The 20,767-nt window shown below is 45.0% G+C and overlaps 1 protein-coding gene across 10 annotated transcripts in view; it reads left to right on the top strand.

The window, feature by feature from the left end:
- The window catches only part of SMYD4 (SET and MYND domain containing 4), a 50,093-nt gene that overhangs the window by 7,581 nt on the left and 21,745 nt on the right, over positions 1 to 20,767 (top strand). For 4 of the 10 annotated variants that reach the window (XR_010152745.1, XR_010152746.1, XM_063798166.1 and 1 more), the window contains exons 3-4: positions 10,205 to 10,349; positions 17,558 to 17,662. Coding sequence is in view for 6 of the 10 variants with exons in the window: in XM_063798166.1 (XP_063654236.1) it covers positions 10,205 to 10,349; positions 17,558 to 17,662 (250 nt within the window). In the remaining 4 variants the exon portion in view is untranslated. Of the gene's footprint in view, positions 1 to 7,525; positions 7,756 to 10,204; positions 10,350 to 17,557; positions 17,663 to 20,767 lie in introns of all 10 variants that reach the window. The other 6 variants (XR_010152747.1, XR_010152748.1, XM_009431555.5 and 3 more) reach the window with 4 other exon arrangements.

Here is a 20,767-nt window from a genome sequence, read left to right as displayed (position 1 = left end):
ATTCCTGATTCTTATTCCCCAGAGACAGCTACTTTAAATTAACTGTTTCTTCTGGCATTTAATTTTTTTTTTTAACAGGGTGAGTCAGAGTCTCACTCTGTTACCCAGGCTGGAGTGCAGTGGCGCAATCTCCATTCACTGCAACCTCTGCCTCCCAGGTTCAAGTGATTATCTTGCCTCAGTCTCCCGAGTAGCTGGGATTACAGGCATGCACTACTATATATGCCTAAAATATATAATTTTTATATTTTTAGTAGAGACAGGGTTTCACCATGTTGGCCAGGCTGGTCTCAAACTCCTGACCTCAAGGGATCCACCCGCCTCAGCCTCCCAAAGTGCTGGGGTTACAGGCATGAGCCATCACACCAGACCTTTTTTTTTTTTTTGAGACAGGATCTCACTCTGCCACCCAGGCTGGAGTGCAATGGCACGATCTGGGCTCACTGCAACCTCTGCCTCCCAGGTTCAAGCGATTCTCATGCCTCAGCCACCCAAGTAGCTAGGATTACAGGTGTGCGCCATCACACTCAGCTAATTTTTGTATATTTAGTAGAGATGGGGTTTCACCATGTTGGCCAGGCTGGTCTCAAACTCCCAACCTCAGGTGATCTGCCCACCTTGGTCTCCCAAAGTGCTGGGATTACAGGTGTGAGCCACTGTGCCCAGCCTTCTGACACATAATTTATTATTTCTAAACATTGCAAATACTGCTCTTTCTTGAGTTTGTATAATTTTAGATGTAATTTTGCTCTCTTCTTCCCAACTCACAGGTATATACTTTGTTTTTTGTTTTTGTTTTTTTGAGACGGAGTTTCACTCTTGTCACCCAGCCTGGAGTGCAATAGTGCCGTCTTGGCTCACAGCAACCTCCGCCTCCTGGGTTGAAGCGATTCTCCTGCCTCCACCTCCCGAGTAGCTGGGATTACAGGCGTGCACCACCGCGCCCAGCTAATTTTGTATTTTTAGTAGAGACGGGACTTCTCCATATTGGTCAGGCTGGTCTCAAACTCCTAACCTCATGTGATCCACCCTCCTCGGCCTCCCAAAGTGCTGGGATGACAGGCATGAACCCCCTTGCCCGGCCTATACTTTGTTTTTCCCTCATTCCCTCATGATAACTGTTATATAACCAATAGAGTATTAAATTGATTGAACCAACATTCAGTGCATACATTCTTATGTCTGTGTGAGTCTTGTTCACATGAACCGTGAAGGATGCTTTGAATTACATTTCCTTTCTTGTACTGCTCTCGTTTCCCCTGGGGTTAATAAATCACCTCCATTTTTGTTTGCTCTGTATGTCTCTCACTAATTCATACCCAGACCTCTCTCCTTAAAAACAAGTTAGCTCAAAGAGCTATTTGTAATTCTGTTCCATCACAATCTAAAGTAACCAAAAAAGATTTAAACTTCTGATCTCTACATGCATGCCTGTTAGGTAAAAATAGGAACTGGCCCTTTAAAGTTTAAAGCCAAGCACACACTTTTCTTTCTTGCCAATAGACATTCTTTGAGGAATGTTTTCCCACAAGAGATGCCTTTCATCTATTGAAAACCTTTTGAGACACACGACCTCCCACTGTCCACCCCTACCTCTCCACTCCTGCAATTAATAATCTCCCAGAGTGTTGTAGGAAATTCTTAATAGCTTCACTATCCACATTCACAGCCTTATTGTTTGTTTTTATTTTGTGCTGATTCAACTGGAATAACCTGTGTCAGAAAACAAGGAAGTGCTCGACTAATAGATTTATATAAAAAAGAGCATAGGCCAGGTATGGTGACCCCATTCACACCTGTAATCCCAACACTTTGGGAGGCTTAGGCAAGAGGATCGCTGGAGCCCAGGAGTTTGAGACCAGCCTGGGCAACATAGTGAGACTGTGTCTCCACAAAAACATAAAAAGTTAGCTGGGCATGGTGTCACATGCCTGTAGCCATAGCTATTTGGGAGGCTGAGGTGGGAAAATTGCTTGAGCCCAGGATGTCGAGGCTGTCGTGAGCTATGATGGTACCACTGTCCTCCAGCCTGGGCAACAGAGCAAGACCCTGGATCAAAAACAACAAAAAAGAACATAGGAACCAGTCTGAAGAGGTTGTCACTGGCCAATATTAGCATAATTTGACCATGAAAAAGTATAATGGTGATAATAGTTTATGATAATAAATTGTTTAAGTCCATGGTGGTACTCTAAATATCTGAGTTTACTTTCTTAATTGACTTTTGGCCGGGCATGGTGGCTCATGCCTGTAATCCCAGCACTTTGGGAAGCCAAGGCAGGTGGATCACCTGAGCTCAGGAGTTTGAGACCAGCCTGGCCAACATGGCAAAACCCCATCTCTACTAAAAATGCAAAAATTAGCTGGGCGTGGTGTCAGGTGCCTGTAATCCCAGGTACTTGGGAGGCTGAGGCAGAAGAATTGCTTGAACCCCAGAGGCGAAGGTTGCAGTGAACCAGGATCGTGCCACTGCACTCCAGCCTGGGAAACAGAGTGAGACTCTGTCTCAAAACAAACAAAAATAAGTAAATACATATTATGTCTGTGTAAATATTGCTCACACGAAACAAGTAAATGAAGGAAAAGGAGAAAGTTTGTCTTTACAAAAGATTGCCAACTAATAAATTTAGAAATAATGGTAGAATTAGAAAAATCGCCATTTTGTAACCCCTAGTGTGATGGAATGATTCTGGCAATTATCAGTGGATGCGCAAACCTTTAGAAGTAACATCACTGGGAAACAGGCTCTTCACATGATCTCAAAGTATGGCCCTATAGAGTATTTAAGTACAAGGGAAAGGTGTCTTTACATTGCAGAGATTCAGCAATTGCCACCTTAAGTAAGTGACCAAACTTAACTTCCATAATACTGGGGAGACATTATATGTCTCCTGATTTGAGGCAACAGGAAGTATATAGATTTAACTATGTAGTCATTTTGTTTGTTTGTTTGTTCTGAGACGTAGTCTCTCTCTGTCTCCCAGGCTGGAGTGCAGTGGCACAATCTCTGCTCACTGCAACCTCTGCCTCCCGTATTCAAGCGATTCTCCTGCCTCGGCCTCCTGGGTAGCTGGGATTACAGGCATGCACCACTGTGCCTGGCTAATTTTTGTATTTTTAGTAGAGACGGGGTTTCACCATGTTGCCCAGGGTGGTCTCAAACTCCTGACCTCAGGTGATTCGCCTGCCTCGGCCTCCCAAAGTGCTGGGATTACAGGTGTGAGCAATCACACCCAGCTGTATTCTTAATAAAAATTGTTTAATGTGAATCTAACCATGAGGAAACAATGAAGCGAAACCAGAATGTGAAACGTTTTTCTGGTGTTGAATCTTTAAAAAAAATTACTCATAAAAAAAATTGTAATTGGCCAGGTGCAGTGGCTCACACCTATAATCCCAGCACTTTGGGAGGCTGAAGCAGGTGGATCCCTTGAGCCCAGGAGTTTGAGGCCAGCCTGGGCAACACAGCGAGACCCCATCTCTATTTTATAAAAATAAAAAGTAATTTAGCCACGCATGATAGTACGTGCCTATAGTCCCAGCTACTCGGGAGGCTGAGGCAGGAGGTAGAGGTTGCAGTGAGCAGAGGTCATACCACTGCACTCCAGCCTGAGCAATGGAAGTGAGACCTGTCTCGAAAAAAAAATTAAAAATAAATTTAAAAATTATAGCACTATCTAAAAAGAGGCTAAAGAGAAATAACTAAATTCAATACATGAGAACGTTGATCTTGGATTGGTTAGGGTGAGAAAAAGATACAACAGACATATTAGGAATAATTGGTAACATTTACATTTAAATAATATTTGAATTACTGTTAATTTTTTAGTGATAATGATATTATGGTAATATAGGAGAATGTCCTTATTTTTAAAGCAGAGGCCTGCGAATATTTAGAGGTGAACATCCATGATGCCTGTACTTACTTTCAAATGGCTGAGAGAAAAAATGATGCATATGTGGATATGTCCCAGGTATTAAGCTATTATGTCCAATCTTAGTAATCTGCACTCTACTTTGGGGCCAGAGCTGGGACTTTCTGCTTCGCCAGTTAGCTCCATGAAAGGCTTTACATCCCCAGAGTTCTAGAGAGAGATGGCAAGGCTGGAGAAAGAAAAAATGTGTTTTTTTCTGTCTGTATCCTAATGACAAGCTACATGCAAAAGGCTGAAGTTGTGCCTTCATATACAAAAATTAATTCAAAATGGATCAAAGACCTAAAGTTAAGAGCTAAGATTGTAAACAACTTTTTTTTTTTTTTTTTGAGACAGAGTCTTGCTCCATCGCCCAGGCTGGAGTGCAGTGGCACGATCTCGGCTCACTGCAAGCTCCGCCTCCCGGGTTCACGCCATTCTCCTGCCTCAGCCTCCCGAGTAGCTGGGACTACAGGCACCCGCCACCACGCCTGGCTAATTTTTTGTATTTTTAGTAGAGACGGGGTTTCACCATGTTAGCCAGGATGGTCTCGATCTCCTGACCTCGTGATCCGCCCACCTCGGCCTCCCAAAGTTCTGGGGCGTGATCCACTGTGCCCGGCCAATTGTAAACTTCTTAAAAGAAAACATAGGGGAAAATCTTGACATTGGATTTAGCAGTTATTTCTTGCATATGACACCAAAAGCACAGGCAACAACAAAAAAAATAAACTGTACTTTATCAAAATTAAAACTTTTAGGCTGGGCATGGTGGCTCACAGCTGTAATCCCACCACTTTTTTGAGAGGCCAAGGCGGAAGGATCACTTGAGCCCAGGAGTTCGAGACCAGCCTGGGCAACAAGTGAGACCCTGTCTCTACAAATAATATAGCCAGGCATGGTGGCACATGCCTGGAGCCCCAGCTACTCAGGAAGCTGAGGTGGGAGGATTACTTGAGCCTGGGAGGTCAATCAAGGCTGGAGTGAGCCATGACCAAGCCAACTACACTCCAGCCTGGGCGACAGAGCAAGACCTTGTCTCAAAAAAAAAGTTTTAGGCCAGGCGCGGTGGCTCACGCCTGTAATCCCAGCACTTTGGGAGGCTGAGGTAGGCAAATCAGTTGAGGCCTGGAGTTTGAGACCAGCCTGGCCAACATGGTGAAACCCTGTCTCTACTAAAAATACAAAAATTAGCCAGGCATGGTGGTGCGTGCCTGTAATCCCGGCTACTCGGGAGGCTGAGGCAGGAGAATCGCTTGAACCCGGGAGGCGGAGGTTGCAGTGGCCGAGAAACTGAACTTCTGCCTGGGCGACAGAGTGAGACTGTCTTAAAAAAAAAAAAAAAAAAAAAGGTTTTGTGCACCAAGGACAGTATCAAGAGAGTGAAAGGATAACCCACAGAATGGGAGAAACTATTTGCAAATCATGTATCAGATAAGAAATTAATATCCGAAATATATAAAGAACTCCTACAACTCAATAACAAAAAAATCAGATTAAAAATAGGCAAAGGACTTGACTCATTTCTCCAAAGAAGATACACAAATAGCCAGTAAACACACGAAAAGATGTTCAACATCATTCATAATCAGAGAAACACACACCAAAACCACAGTGAGAGATCACTTCACACACCTACAAAAAGGCCATAGTGTGCGATCATTGTGCCTGTAGCTAGACTGTGCCTGTTGCCCAGGTTAGAGTGCAGAATAGCTACTGCCCTGCAGCCTGGGCAACAAAGGGAGACTCCATCTCTTAAAAAAAAAATTTTTTTTTTTTTTTTTTTTGAGACAGTCTCGCTTTGTCGCCCAGGGTGGAGTGCCGTGGTGTGCTCTCGGCTCACTGCAACCTCCGCCTCCTGGGTTCAAGTGATTCTCTTGCCTCAGTCCCCCGAGTAGCTGGGATTACACACACGCACCACCACACCTGGCTAATTTTTTGTATTTTTGGTAGAGACGGGGTTTCACCTTGTTAGCCAGGACGGTCTCAATCTCCTGACCTCGTGATCCACCCGCCTCGGCCTCCCAAAGTGCTGGGATTACAGGCGTGAGCCACCGCGCCTGGCCAAAAAAAAATTTTTTTAAATAAGCAAAATTCTGGTTTATACTACAACATGATGTACCTTGAAAACTTTTTGCTAAGTGAAATAAGTTAGACACAAAAGGAAAAGTAATGTATGATTACATTTACATGAAATACCTGGAATAAGTAAATTCACAGAGGCAGAAAGCAGAATGGAGTTTGCCAGGGGATGTGGAGAGGGAGGAATGAGGAGTTATGGTTTAATGGGTAGAGTTTCAGCATGGGATGATGAAAAAACTTCTGGAAATGAATAGTGCTGATGGTTGGATAATATGAATGTATGTAATGCCAGTGAACTGTATGCTTAAAAAATGGTTTAAATAGGCCGGGCGTGGTGGCTCACACCTGTCATTCCAGCAGTTTGGGAGGCCGAGGCGGGTGGATCACCTGAGGTCAGGAGTTCAAGACCAGTGTGGCCAACATGGTGAAACCCCGTCTCTCCTAAAAAGACAAAAATTAGCTGGTCGTGGTGGCAGGTGCCTGTAATCCCAGCTACTCAGGAGGCTGAGGCAGGAGAATCGCTTGAACCCGGGAGGCGGAGATTGCAGTGAGCCAAGATCACACCATTGCACTCCAGCCTCGGTGACAGAGCAAGACTTTGTCTCAAAAAAAAAAAAAAAATTAGATTGCTTGTTCCATCTTACTACCTCAATTTTTTTTTTTTTTTAAGGCAGGGTCTTGCTGTGCTGACTGGGCTGGAGTGCAGCGGTGTGATCATAGCTCGCTGTAGCCCTGACCTTCTGGGCTCAAGCGATCCTCCCACCTCAGCCTCAATTTTTTAATCATAATATTCCAGAAGACATTAAAAAAAAAAAAAAGAATCGGCTGGATGCAGTGACTCACACCTGTAATCCTAACACTTTGGGAGGCCAAGGCAGGAAAATCACTTGAGCTCAGGAGTTTGAGAACAGCCTGGGCAACGTATTGAGACATCATCTCTACTAAAAAATCAAAAAAGTATTCTGGGCACAGTAACTCAACACCTGTAATCCCAGCACTTTGGGAGGCCAAGGCGGGTGGATCATGAGGTTAGGAGTTGGAGACCTGCCTGATCAACATGGTGAAACCCCGTCTCTACTAAAAATACAAAAATTAGCTGGGTGTGGTGGCAGGCGCCTGTAATCCCAGCTGCTCAGGAGGCTGAGGCAGGAGAATCACTTGAACCCGGAAGGCAGATGTTGCAGTGAGCCGAGATCGCACCACTGCACTTCAGCCTGGGTGACAGAGCGAGACTCCATCTCAAAAAAAGAAAAAAAAAAAAAGACATTGAGTTCATAATCTATTGTTAGGCAAGAAGAATTTTGCTATTATTACTGTTTACCACAAACCTTTTGTTTGAACTAGGGTTTTTAGGTTTAACCTAATTTAAAACAAAAACAGAAAAAAGAACAAGCTCTGCGGTGTACCAGACAGGCATAGGGTATTGCCTTCATATTTTCTGGACTGGAGTAAATGTAGAACAGGCAAGCACACCTCTTAAATTAAATAAAATCTTTCCTAGTTTTTCTTTTTTGTATTATTTGACCCAGGTTGGAGTGTGATGGTGCGATCTCAGCTCACTGCAACCTTCGCCTCCCAGGCTCAAGCGATTCTCATGCCTCGGCCTCCCGATAGCTGAGACTACAAGTGCTTGCCACCGTGCCCGGCTAATTTTTGTATTTTTTATGGAGGTGGGTTCCACTATGTTGCCCAGGCTGGTCGCAAACTCGTGGACCAGGTGACCTGCACACCTCGGCCTCCCAGAGTGCTGGGATTACAGGTATGAGCCACTGCACCCAGCCCTATTTGTGACTTGTCTGTGTTGTATTTAAATATTAATAAAATCATATTTGATACTAACTTTGTTTTTACCTCATAGCAAAGATAATGTTTTATAAAATGTTAATAGATTCAAACACAAAAGCATTATACTGAGTCACAATGTGAAAGGTGTTCCTTATTGTGGGTCTTTGTAAACAAAAATTTTTAACTTACTTGTAAACATTCTCCAGGGCTTTTTGTTCTTGTTTTTTGTTTTTTTGAGACAGGGCCTTGCCCTGTCACCCAGGCTTGAATGCAGTGGGGCCCTCCTGGCTCACTGCAGCCTTGACTTCCTGGGCTCAGGCAGTCCTCCCACCTCAGCCTCCCGAGTAGCTGGGACTACAGGCATATGCCACCGCACCCAGCTAATTTTTGTATTTTTTGTAGAGACAGGGTCTTCCCATGTTGCCCAGGCTAGCCTCCTGAGCTCAGGCAGTCTTCCCTTTTTGGCCTCCCAAAGTGCTGGAATTACAGGCGTGAGCCACCGCACCTGGCCATTCTGCAGCTCTGTGATTTCTTCTTTGATTCAAGAGTTACTTAAGAGAATTTTTAGTTTCCATGTCATTTGTGTTTCTACTTTTGTTATTCATATTTTACTTTATGGCATTATAGTCAAAGAGAATAGTCTAGGTTATTCTATATTATTTCTTTTTATTGGAAAATAGGTATATTTTTTGTTAGTATGTGTATATGTCTCTATATTTATGTATTAGTTCAGCTTTATTAATTTTATTATGTAGAGCATTTATATATTTATTTCTTAAACTTCTTAGTTTGAAATAATTTCAGACTTACTTGCAAAAATAGTATAAAGAGGCCAGGCACAGTGGCTCACACCTGTGATCTAGCACTTTGGGAGGCCAAAGTGGGCAGATTGCCTGAGCTCAGAAGTTCAAGACCAGCCTGGGCAACATGATGAGACCCCATCTCTACTAAATATACAAAAAATTAGCTGGGCGTGGTGGCTCACACTCCTAGCTACTCCTGAGGCTGAGGCACAAGAATCACTTGCACCCAGGAGGCGGAGGTTGCAGTGAGCCGAGATCGTGCCAGTGCTGCACTACAGCCTGGGCAACAAAGTGAGACTCTGTCTCCAAAAAAAAAAGTACAAAGAATTGGTGAATTCTTCCAAATTTCGCAAGTGTTAACGTTTTACTACATTTACTTTATGATTCATTCTCATTATCTCTCTTCTGTCAGCCACTCAAGTATTTTCAGCAGTTGAAGTGGAGAATACTCCTTGATTCAAAAGACACCATATATTAGTCTCATTTTCCAGACTCAAGATCCTGGCTGGGCCCAGTAGCACATGCCTGTAATCCCAACACTTTGGGACGCCCAGGCAGGCGGATCGCTTGAGGTCAGGAGTTCAAGACAAACCTGGCCAAAATGGTGAAACCCTGCCTGTACTGAAAATATAAAAATTGACTGAACATGGTGGTGGATGCCTGTAATCCCTGCTACTCGGGAGGGTGAGGCAGGAATCACTTGAACCCAGGAGACAGAGTTTGCAGTGAGCTGAGATTGCACCACTGCACTCCAGCCTGGGTGACAGAGCGAAACTCTGTCTCAAAAAAAAAAAAATCTTTTATGATGTATGATCCGAGGAATGGTTCGTTGGCCAATAATTATGAGATAAAGAATAAAAAATTAGCCTTCAGTCCTCTAAATAGAAATTCTGGCCAGGTGCGGTGGCTCACGCCTGTATTCCCAGCACTTTGGGAGGCTGAGGCAGGTGGACCATTTGAGGTCAGGAGTTCGACCACCCTGGCTAACATGGTGAAATGCTTTCTCTACTAAAAATACAAAAATTAGCTGGGCCTGGTGATGGGCGCCTGTAATCCCACCTATTCAGGAGGCTGAGGCAGGAGAATCACTTGAACCAGGGAGGCGGAGGTTGCAGCGAGCTGAGATCATGATGCTGCACTCCAGCCTGGGTGACAGTGAGACTCCATCTCAAAAAAAAAAAAAAAAAAAAGAAATTCTGCTGATCATTTGAGCCCAGGAGTTCAAGACCAGCCTGGGCAACATGGCAAAACCTCACCTCTACTAAAAGTACAAACATTAGCCAGGCCTGGTGGCACACATCCTCCCAATTAGTGCCAGCTACTCAGGAGGCTGAGGTGGGAGGATCATCTGAGCCTGGGAAGTCAAGGCTGCAGTGAGTGGAGATGGCACCACGGCACTCCAGCCTGGGTGACAGAGTGAGACCCTGTCTCAAAAAATTCTGGTCCCTGTGTCTCTGAGACTATGAGATTTCTTTCCTCTAATCACATTGCACAATGTACATATCCTCATGTGTGTGAAATGTTTTGCGGGCCCACTTTCTTGTTTTGAGGGCAATGGTTTAGAGCTTTCCTTGAAATAACACATTTCTGCTTATTTTGTTTCCTCCTTTCTTCATGCAGACCTGAGGATGAGCTGTTTCTAAAAAGACTTTCTAAAGGTTACTTGGTGGGAAAGGACTCGGACGCTCCTCTTTTCTACAGAGAAGAAGGAAACAAAAAATTTCAGGAGAAAGATTACACAGGAGCTGCAGTGCTGTACTCTAAGGTAAAACACTCTCAGCTCAAGCAATTTATTATTTATTTTTCTCTGAGACAGAATCTTGCTGTGTTACCCAGGCTGGAGTACAGTGGTATAATCTCAGCTCACTGCAACATTCACCTCCCGGGTTCAAGCGATCCTCCCACCTTAGTCTCCTGAGTAGCTGGGATTACAGGCATGCGGCACCACGCCCAGCTAATTTTCGTATTTTTAGTAGAGATGGGTTTTCGCCATGTTGGCCAGGCTGGTCTCAAACTACTGACCTCAGGTGTTCCGCCCTCCTCAGCCTCCCAAAGTGCTGGGATTACAGGCATGAGCCACCATGCCCTGCCCAGCCCAGCAATGTAACAATGCGTGTTTCTTCAGGAGATAGAGCCATATTGCTAAATTGTATAGACAGCGTTATCTTTGTCTATAATTTATTGAATGGATTTGAAAAAGAAACCTGGCGGAATTCTGCTGTGGTTATAGTCTAAAACAAAAGGTAGTTTTTAGGCCCAGCACAGTGGTTCACACCCGTAATCCCAGCCCTTTGGGAGGCTGAGTCGGGAGGATCACTTGAGGCCAGGGGTTCAAGACCAGCCTGGACAATATAGGGAGACCCCTTCTCCACACACAAAATTTTTTTTTTTAATTAGCCTGACTAGTGGTGGCATGCATCTGTGGTCCTGAAACGGAAAAAGTTCCCTTGTTCCCCTCGCAGGGCGTGCAGTGGAGGTGTGGCTCGCTTCCTCCGTGCCCTGCTACTCAAACCTCTAGGGGAGCATATAGATGGGCAGGCTGCGGGGCTCCGACCCCGGGGCAGTGTCTAGAGATGAATGTTTACAGTTGAAGCCCCAGTGGGCGTGTGTTACAGGGTGCTCTTTTAGTTTGCTGTCTATACGCGGCTTGTGTTAACCAGCTCAGTTAAACTCTCCACCTTGTCGCAAGGACAGAGGGCTTCCTGTATCCCGGGTTCTTGCCTTGGTGTACTGGAAGAATCGGATCACACGTGAGCTTTAAGAATGAGTGCAAAGATTTATTGAGTAGAAGTAGCTCTCAGCAGGTTGGGAGCCAGAAGGGAGATGGTTTTCCCCTGGAGTCAGGCCACTCAGAGGCCCACTTCTTTACCAGCTGCTCTGGCCAAAGTCCGTGTCCTTCTGCACTGGTCAATGGCATGCCGATGCCTGTTGGCTGCTCTTCCGCCGGCATACTCCTGACAACATCTAGCTGCTTATGTGTCTGCCTGCTAGGGTCTTGGGTTTTTATAGGCCCAGGCTGGGGGCGTGGCAAACCAGGGTGGTCTTGGAAAATGCAACATTTGGGCACGAAGGCAGGAATGCTTGTCCTCACCTGGGTCAGTGGACACAGGCCCAAGGGTGAAGCCCTAGCCAGGGACCTGCCTTTCTCTACACAGCACTTCCCTGCCCCCCTCCCATATCAGTCCCAGCCACTCAGGAGGCTGAGGCAGGAGGGTCACTGAGCCCGGGAGTTCCAGGCTTCAGTGAGCTGTGATCACTGCAACATTTGCCTCCCGGGTTCAAGCGATCCTCCCACCTTAGTCTCCTGAGTAGCTGGGATTACAGGCATGCGGCACCACGCCCAGCTAATTTTTGTATTTTTAGTAGAGATGGGTTTTTGCCATGTTGGCCAGGCTGGTGTCTGCACTACCCTGGGTGACAGAGTGAGACCCTGACTCAAAAAAAAAAGTAATTTATATGTTCTGAATTTCTTCAAGAAACTTCTATTTCCATATTCCTTCCGATACCCTGTAGCAGTAAGCTTATGGGCCCCTCGCCTCCCTTGCCCATGTCTGTCAGCCCTTGTTGAACTACATGCCATTTTTGTCTGAAAGTCTGATGAGACTGTTAGCTTGATAGAATTAGTAATCTTACTCTTGGCTGGGCACAGTGGCTCACACTTGTAATCCCAGCCCTTTGGGAGGCTGAGGCAGGAGGATTGCTTAAGCCCAGGAGTTCAAGACCAGCCTGGGCAACATAGCAAGACCCCATCTATAAAATAACGTATAAATGGGCCTGGCACAGTGGCTCACACCTGTAATCCCAGCACTTTGGGAGGCCGAGGTGGGCGGATCAGGAGATTGAGACCGTCCTGGTTAACATGGTGAAACCCCATCTCTACTAAAAATACAAAAAATTAGCCAGGCATGGTGGCGGGTGCCTGTAGTCCCACCTACTCAGGAGGCTGAGGCAGGAGAATGGCTTGAACCCGGGAGGTGGAGCTTGCAGTGAGCCGAGATCGTGCCACTGCACTCCAGCCTGGGCGACAGAGTGAGACTCCGTGTCAAAAAAAATAATAACAATAGGCCGGGCGCGGTGGCTCACGCCTATAATCCCAGCACTTTGGGAGGCCGAGGCAGGTAGATCACAAGGTCAGGGGTTTGAGACCAGCCTGACCAACATGGTGAAACCCTGTCTCTACTAAAAATACAAAAAAATTAGCTAGGCGTGGTGGCGGGCGCCTGTAATCTCAGCTACTCAGGAGGCTGAGGCAGGAGAATTGCTTGAACCCGGGAGGCAGAGGTTGCAGTGAGCCGAGATCGCACCACTGCACTCCAGCCTGGGCGACAGAGCAAGACTCTCTCAAATAATAATAATAATAATAACAATAATAATAATGTATAAATGACTCTTATTGTCCTGCTTTCATAGTAAGAACTGGAACAAGATCCCCTGAGCAACTTCCTTCCGTAGCTTTTAAGAGACTTATATGGGCTTAAAGCAGGAATATGACAATCTCTTGCACCAGTTCTGTGACCTTCGATATTAAAAGAATAAGTTTAAATTTGAAGGGTAGGGTGGGCACAGTGGCTCACTCGTGTAATTCCAACACTTTGGGAGACCGAGGCGGGAGGATCGCCTGAGCCCAGGAGTTCAAGACAGGCCTAGGCAACACAGCGAGGCCCTGTCTCTGTTAAAAACAAAATTTGTTTTTCATTTGAAGGGTGTACATCCTACTCTGAATCTTTAACAGGTTTATGCTTGAACGTGCTTGAAGTTTGGGATTAATTTTCCAAAAACGATCACACCTACAACAGCAGCTTCTACAGCTGATAAAATCCCTGCTTTGTAGTGTTGTAGTAAAGTATTTAGCTAAATAATGTAAGCTTTAGTGGTTGCTGAGGGATTAAAGTCCATTAGGTGTAATGATCCAGTGATAAATGGCTTAATAGTTCTTTTTTCAGAGCTAATCTCTTCAACTTTATGTATGTGCATCATAAATGTGATCACATGGGAAGTTCTTCAAGGAAAACAGGGAAAATAAAAACTGAAGCCAGAGAAAAAATTAAGGTTTGCTCTGAATGTGGAGGGAGATGAGCCTTCCTATTTCATGAAGCCAGTATGTTGGTGATTATGGTACTCTGCAATTTTCTAGAAAGCTGCTATTTTCTTTCTTTTTAAAAATATTTGTTGTTTTTGTCTGATGGTAAAAGTAATATATGTTTACTTCGGAAAGTACAGAGGAGCATAAAGAGTAAGAAAACCTCATAACCGGTGATAGCACTGTTAGCATTTTTGCTTACGCCCAGCCAGCCAGACTTTTTCCTCCGAAAATACGTTTTTCTTTTACAAAATTGGGATAATGCTGCACTTTCTCTTCTGTGACCTGCTTTTTTCCTTCGACAATTGATTGTGCTCATTTTCTCATGTTATTAAATTTTCCACTGGAACATGGTTCTTTACGGCTGGCTTAGTGTTCCGTGTCAGGGAAAAAACCGTACTTGATTTCACATCTCCTAATGTTGGCAAATTGTTTGGGATCATAATACTGCAATGAGCATCTTTCTATGTAAATATGTGTATATATCTGATTGCTTGCTTAGGATAAATTCCTAGAAGGGTAATTGCTGGGGCAGAAGGAATGTATTTTTTAAGGTCTTTGGTATTTGATGCTGAATTGTTCTCCAGGAAAGAACTAGTTAACATCCCCTCTGGCAGACTATGGGGATATTAATTTTTCCATATCCCAAGCAGTACTGGTTGTGATGATTACGGTTTTATTATTATATCGATTTGTTTGTGAGGAGGGAATCTGTTCATGTAGATTTTAAAAGTGCAAGAGTGTCCAGCGTCATCTGCCTCTCCTGTCCCCTGACCACATGATTTTCTGTTCCCATAAACTAGCACTGTTGAGTATATTTCCAGAGCATACTCCAGGCGTGTGTAAATACAGCCTTCCACTCCTGCACACACACTGTGTTTTTACATCAGTAACATTCTGCACATATTGTTCAGCACCATGCCTTTTCCACTTAACAGTAATAATTTAAAGATCATTCCATTTCAGTACATAAAGAGCGTCCTCAGGCCGGGCGCGGTGGCTCGCACCTGTAATCCTAGCACTTTGGGAGGCTGAGGCAGGTGGATCACCTGAGGTTGGAAGTTGAAGACCAGGCTGGCCAAAAGGGCGAAACCCTGTCTCTACTGAAAATAGAAAAATTAGCTGGGCGTGGTGGGGCATGCGCCTATACTCCCAGCTACTCGGGAGGCGGAGACAGGAGAATCGCTTGAACCCTGGTGCGGGGTTGCCGGTGTGGGGGCCGGGGGGGGGCGGTGCACCGAAGTTTTAGTGAGCCAAGAACACGCCACTTCACTCCAGCCTGGGCGAAAGAGCGAAACTGTCTCAAAAAAAAAAAAAGCATCCTCATTCTCTATGATGGCTACATGGCGTTCCATTAAATGGATGTATCAATTTATGTAACCAGTGTCCTGTGGATCGATGCTTGTTTCCTGTCTTTTGCTGTTTCAAACAAGTCTATGATGAGAAACTTTGCACAGGGCCGGGCACAGTGGCTCACACCTGTAATCCCAGCACTTTGGGAGACCGAGACGGGTGGATCACCTGAGGTCAGGAGTTCAAGACCAGCCTTGCCAACGTGGTGAAACCCTGTCTCTACTAAAAATACAAAATAAGCTGGGCATGGTGGCGTGTGCCTGTAACCCTAGCTACTTGGGAGGCTGAGGCTGGAGAATCGCTTGAACCCAGGAGGCGGAGGTTGCAGTGAGCTGAGATCACCCCACTGCACTCCAGCCTGGACGACAACGAGAGACTCTGTCTAAAAAAAAGAAAAAAACCCTTGTATGTGTATCATTTTTCATATATAACTGTAGGATAAGTGATTGTATCTGTAGGATTAATTCCTAGAAGAGGAATTGCCTGGTCAATGGATATTTTACATGTATATAAGATATACATACATATAGAATTTTGACATATATTGCTAAATTGCCCTCCATAATTATGAAACCAGTGTACACCCTCACTAACAGCATAATGAGGATACCCATCATCCCACTTCTTGACCAACTCTGTGTGCCATCAATTTTATTTTGCTTTGCCTGATAGGTTAAAAAATGGCATTTCTGTACAGTTGTAATCTGCATTTTATTGATTGTATGAGGCTGAGCATTTTTTTTTCACATATTTAGTAGCCATTTTTATTTCCTGTGAGAATTGTCCATATCATTGCCTATTTTCCTGTTGATTTACTGGTTGTCATCTTAGTGATCTGTAGGAAATCTTGACAAAGTAAAGAAAATAGCTCTTTGCCTATAGTATAAATTGCAGATATTTTTTCCAGTTCAGTGTTTGCCTTCTGCTTTTATTGGTTTTTATTTTCAGGCGGTCAAGTTTATTAACCTTTGATAACTTCTGGGTTTGGTGTCAGAGTTAGGAGATTCGTCCAGCAATACTTTACATGCTTTCTGCAGTTCTTCCAGCACTTCTATAGTTTTGTTTTTACATTAAAGAATCTCATGTATTTGTTGGGAGGCCGAGGCGAGCGGATCACGAGGTCACGAGATCGAGACCATCCTGGCTAACACGGTGAAACCCCATCTCTACTAAAAATACAAAAAATTGGCCAGGTGTGGTGGCGGGCGTCTGTAGTCCCAGCTACTCGGGGGCGCTGAGGCAGGAGAATGGCGTGAACCCGGGAGTTGGAGGTTGCAGTGAGCCGAGATCGAGCCACTGCACTCCAGCCTGGGCAACAGAGCGAGACTCCGTCTCAAAAAAAAAAAAGAATTTGATGTATTTGGAATTTATCCAATGAAAGATTCATCAGTTTATTTTGCTCATTGTCTACCTACTTACACATGTATATATATTTTATTATTATTATTATTAATTTATTTTTTTGAGACAGAGTCTCACTCTGCTGCCCAGACTGGAGTGCAGTGGTATGATCTCAGCTCCCTGCAACCTCTGCTTCATGAGTCCAAGCAATTCTCCTGCCTCACCCACCCGAGTAACTGGGATTACAGGCGTGCGCCACCATGCCTGGCTAATTTTTGTATTTTTAGTAGAGATGGGGTTTTGCCATGTTAGCCAGGCAGGTCTCAAACTCCTCACCTCAAGTGATCCACCTGCCTTGACCTCCCAAAGTGCTGGGATTACAGGCATGAGCCACCATGCCCGGTCTTATCCCAGTAGTTTTACTGAGTAATCACCATCTTTCCTACATTTACTTGAGTACCATATTTATGGTTATTACTAATCCTTGCCAATTTGATGGTAGAAAAAAGTATTCTTTTTTGTTTGTTTGTGACAGTCCAACTCTGTCACTCAGGCAGTATCTCAGCTCACTGCAACCTCCACCTCCCAGGTTCAAGCCATTCTCATGCCTCAGCCTCCCAAGTAGCTGGGATTACAGGCGCACATTACTATGCCCTGCTATTGTTTTGTATTTTTAGTAGAGACGGGGTTTTGCCATATTGGTCAGGCTGGTCTCGAACTCCTGGCCTCAAGTGATCCACCTGCCTCAGCCTCCCAAAGTGCTGGAATTACAGACGTGAGCCACTGCACCCAGCCTAGTATCCCTTTTTTGCGTTCATTTTCATCTATTTGGCTATCCATATGTGAATTAATCATTTGTTTTCTATAACTATTTGTGTTTCTTCTTTTGTGAATTTCTATTTGTGCCACCCACCCTTTGTTATATTCAGGTTGTAGGATATTATGCTTGCAGGTATGTCCCTCAGTTTTTTATCCACCTTCAGTATTGTTTGTGGTTGAAGCTGTATCTGACAAAGTGCTTTTAATACTGATGTCCTCACTTGCTCTTCACAGCTTTGCTCTCAGGTAGTTAAAAGATAAGCTGAAGCACAAAGAGGTTCAGTAACTTTCCCAGTTTCACACAGTCTTCGGTACTAGAGCCCGGAATATCTGAAAAATGTTCTTCAGAGATGCTGGTGTCCATTTATACTTTTAATCAGTTCATTGTTTTGCAGGGAGTGTCACATTCAAGGCCTAACACTGAGGACATGTCACTGTGTCATGCTAACCGCTCGGCAGCCCTCTTCCACCTGGGTCAGTATGAGGTGAGTATCAGGATACCTGGTGTGAGTGGAGAGGATCCGGAGGGCTTCTTACTGGAGGACTAGACCTTCATCTCTGCTTCTTCCACAGAACACTAAAATCATGTCATGCTGCTATTGGTTGAATTGGAAGCATATTAATATCTACCTAAAGTCGGACCGGGCGCTCATGCCTGTAATCTCAGCACTTTGGGAGGTCAAGGCGGGCGGGTCACCTGAGGTCAAGAGTTCAAGACCAGCGTGGCCGACACAGTGGAACCCTGTATCTACTAAAAATACAGGGATAAAAATTAGCCGGGTGTAGCAGCATGCATCTGTAGTCCCAGCTACTCAAGAGGCTGAGGCAGGAGAATCGCTTGAACTCAGGAGGTAGAGGTTACAGTGAGCCGAGATCACGCCACTGCACTCCAGCCTGGGTGACAGAGCGAGACTCTATCTCAAAAAAATGTACTAGGCCAGGCACAGTGGCTCATGCCTGTAATCCCAACATTTTGGGAGGCTGAGGCGGGCGGATCATGAGGTCTGGAGTTCAAGACCATCCTGGCCAAAATGGTGAAACCCCATCTCTACTAAAAATACAAAAAATGAGCTGGGCATGGTGGCAGGCACCTGTAGTCCCAGCTACTTGGGTGGCTGAGGCAGGAGTATTGCTTGAAGCCAGGAGGTGGAGGTTGCAGTGAGCCCAGATTGCACCACTGCACTCCAGACTGGCAACAGACTCTGTCTCAAAAAAAAAAAATCTAACTGAACTCGCTCTTTCTCCTGAGTCATTTCACTGATCACAGGTGACCATATGGGATAGTGTTGATTGACAAGAAAGAGCTATGGGGCCGGGCACGGTGGCTCACGCCTGTAATCCCAGCACTTTGGGAGGCCAAGGCAGACGGATCACTTGAGGTCAGGAGTTCGAAACCAGCCTGGCCAACATGGTGAAACCCCATCTCTACTAAAAATACAAAAATTAGCTGGGCAGGTGGTGGGCGCCTGTAATCCCAGCTACTCAGGAGGCTGAGGCAGGAGAATCTCTTGAACCTGGGAGGCAGATGTTGCAGTGAGTCAGTGAGCTGAGATCATGCCACTGCACTCCAGCTTGGGTGAGACAGGACTCTGTCTCAAAAGAGAAAGGAAAGAGCGAGCTATGGGACATTCCATGGGGATGTGGACTGTCCCAAGAGGTCAGCAGTGCTCAGTGTCAGGATCAGCCAAGTGACATGTTGCTGCTAATACTTCAGGTTCCAAGTGTTTGCAAAGTATACTGTTTGCTGCTTTAAATAAGTAGAGCGTGTTTAAGATTATCCCTGTAGTAATAGCTCAGCCTTCATAAGTGTCGTGAGTGCAAAAGGAAAACCTACCTTGAACTGCCCGTGTCTCCCTGTGAGGTCAGCTTTCTGTGAATGACATTCTTCTCATCCCCTAATTGTTGCAACAGAGAAAAAGTCGAGGACTTTGTCAGTGGAGTTTTTGTTTTGTTTTGTTTTTTTGAGACAGTGTCTCACTCTGTCACCCAGGCTGCAGTGCAGTGGCGTGATCTCTGCTCACTGCAACCTCTGCCTCCCGGGTTCAACGATTCTCCTGCCTCAGCCTCTGAGTAGCTGGGACTACAGGCGTGCACCACCACGCCTGGCTAATTTTAAGTAGGGATGGCGTTTCACCATGTTGGTCAGGCTGGTCTCAAACTCCTGACCTTGTGATCCTCCCGCCTCAGCCCCCCAAAGTGCTGGGATTACAAGCGTAAGCCACTGCTCCCGGCCGTGTCAGTTGAGTTTTTAAAACAGGAAGTGACCAAAATCGGATTAATGTTTTAGGAGGATACCTCTGAGGCATCTGGAATTTGTATTAGAGAGGTCTAAGGACAAGCTCTAAAATGCCATTTTGTTACATCTGTTTCAACATTCTACAAAAATTCAAATTATACCCTACGGTTGAGAACTATTGGAATAGTAAGAAGTCCACACTTACTGCCCTTCAGACTGAAAGAGAAAAGCAGGAATCTAACCCTTGACCCTAAACAAGAAAGTCCTGGACTGCTGAGCCAGTGATTAGGAAAAAGAACTTGCAATACATTGAACCCTTTATAACTTTTCTATATTGATTGTTTCTGTTTTCCTTTTTCTTTATTTTTTTTATTTTTGAGACAGGGTCTCTGTTACCCAGGCTGGAGTGCAGTAACCCGATCATAGCTAACTGTGATCTCAAACTCCTGGGCTCAAGCAGTCTTCCTGCTTTAGTCTCCTGAGTAGCTAGGACTACAGGTGTGTGCCACCAGGCCTGGCTAATTGTTTAATTTTTTTGTAGAGCCCAGGGTCTCATCTGTGTTGTCCAGGTTGGTCTCCAACTCCTGGACTCAAGTGATCCGCCCACCTCGGTCTCCCATAATGCTGGGATTACAGGCGTGAGCCACCATGCCCAAATGTTTTCCTTCTTATAATAATGATTATCATTTATTGAGCACATACTGTGTTCCAGGTGCTCCTTTTGGCATGTTAGATATATTATTTCCTTTTATCCTTAACACTGGGAGATATTATTATCCCTGTTTTTTAGATAAAATTAAGACACTGAGAAATTAAGTCGATTGCACAAGGTCATGTGGCTAGTAAGAGGCAGAGTGTATTTGGTTTTTTGTTTGTTTGTTTGTTTTTGAGACAGAGTCTCGCTCTTTGTCACCCAGGCTGGAGTTCAGTGGCATGATCTCGGCTCGCTGCAACCTCAGCCTCCCAGGTTCAAGCGATTCTCCTGCCTCAGCCTGCTGAGTAGCTGGGACTACAGGCGCCCACCACCACGCCCAGCTAATTTTTTGTGTTTTTAGTAGAGATGGGATTTCACCATGTTAGCCAGGATGGTCTCGATCACCTGACCTCGTGATCCGCTCGCCTCGGCCTCCTAAAGTGCTGGGGTTACAGGCATGAGCCACCGCACCCGGCCAGCAGAGTGTATTTGAATGCAGGTCTGCTTGGACTCAAAGCCTGCCTCTTTTTTTTTTTTTTTTTTTTTTTTTTCAAAGCCTGCCTGTTAGTCACCATACTATAATTCTTCTATTCATAAGACTTCTTTTTCCTTAAAAAATAGAAATATTTAATCCAGGGGCTGGGCGCAGTGGCTCATGCC

The sequence above is a fragment of the Pan troglodytes genome, chromosome 19 (assembly GCF_028858775.2).
Source record: "Pan troglodytes isolate AG18354 chromosome 19, NHGRI_mPanTro3-v2.0_pri, whole genome shotgun sequence".
NCBI classification, from domain to species: Eukaryota; Metazoa; Chordata; class Mammalia; order Primates; family Hominidae; genus Pan; species Pan troglodytes.
This window is presented reverse-complemented; position numbering and strand designations above follow the sequence as displayed.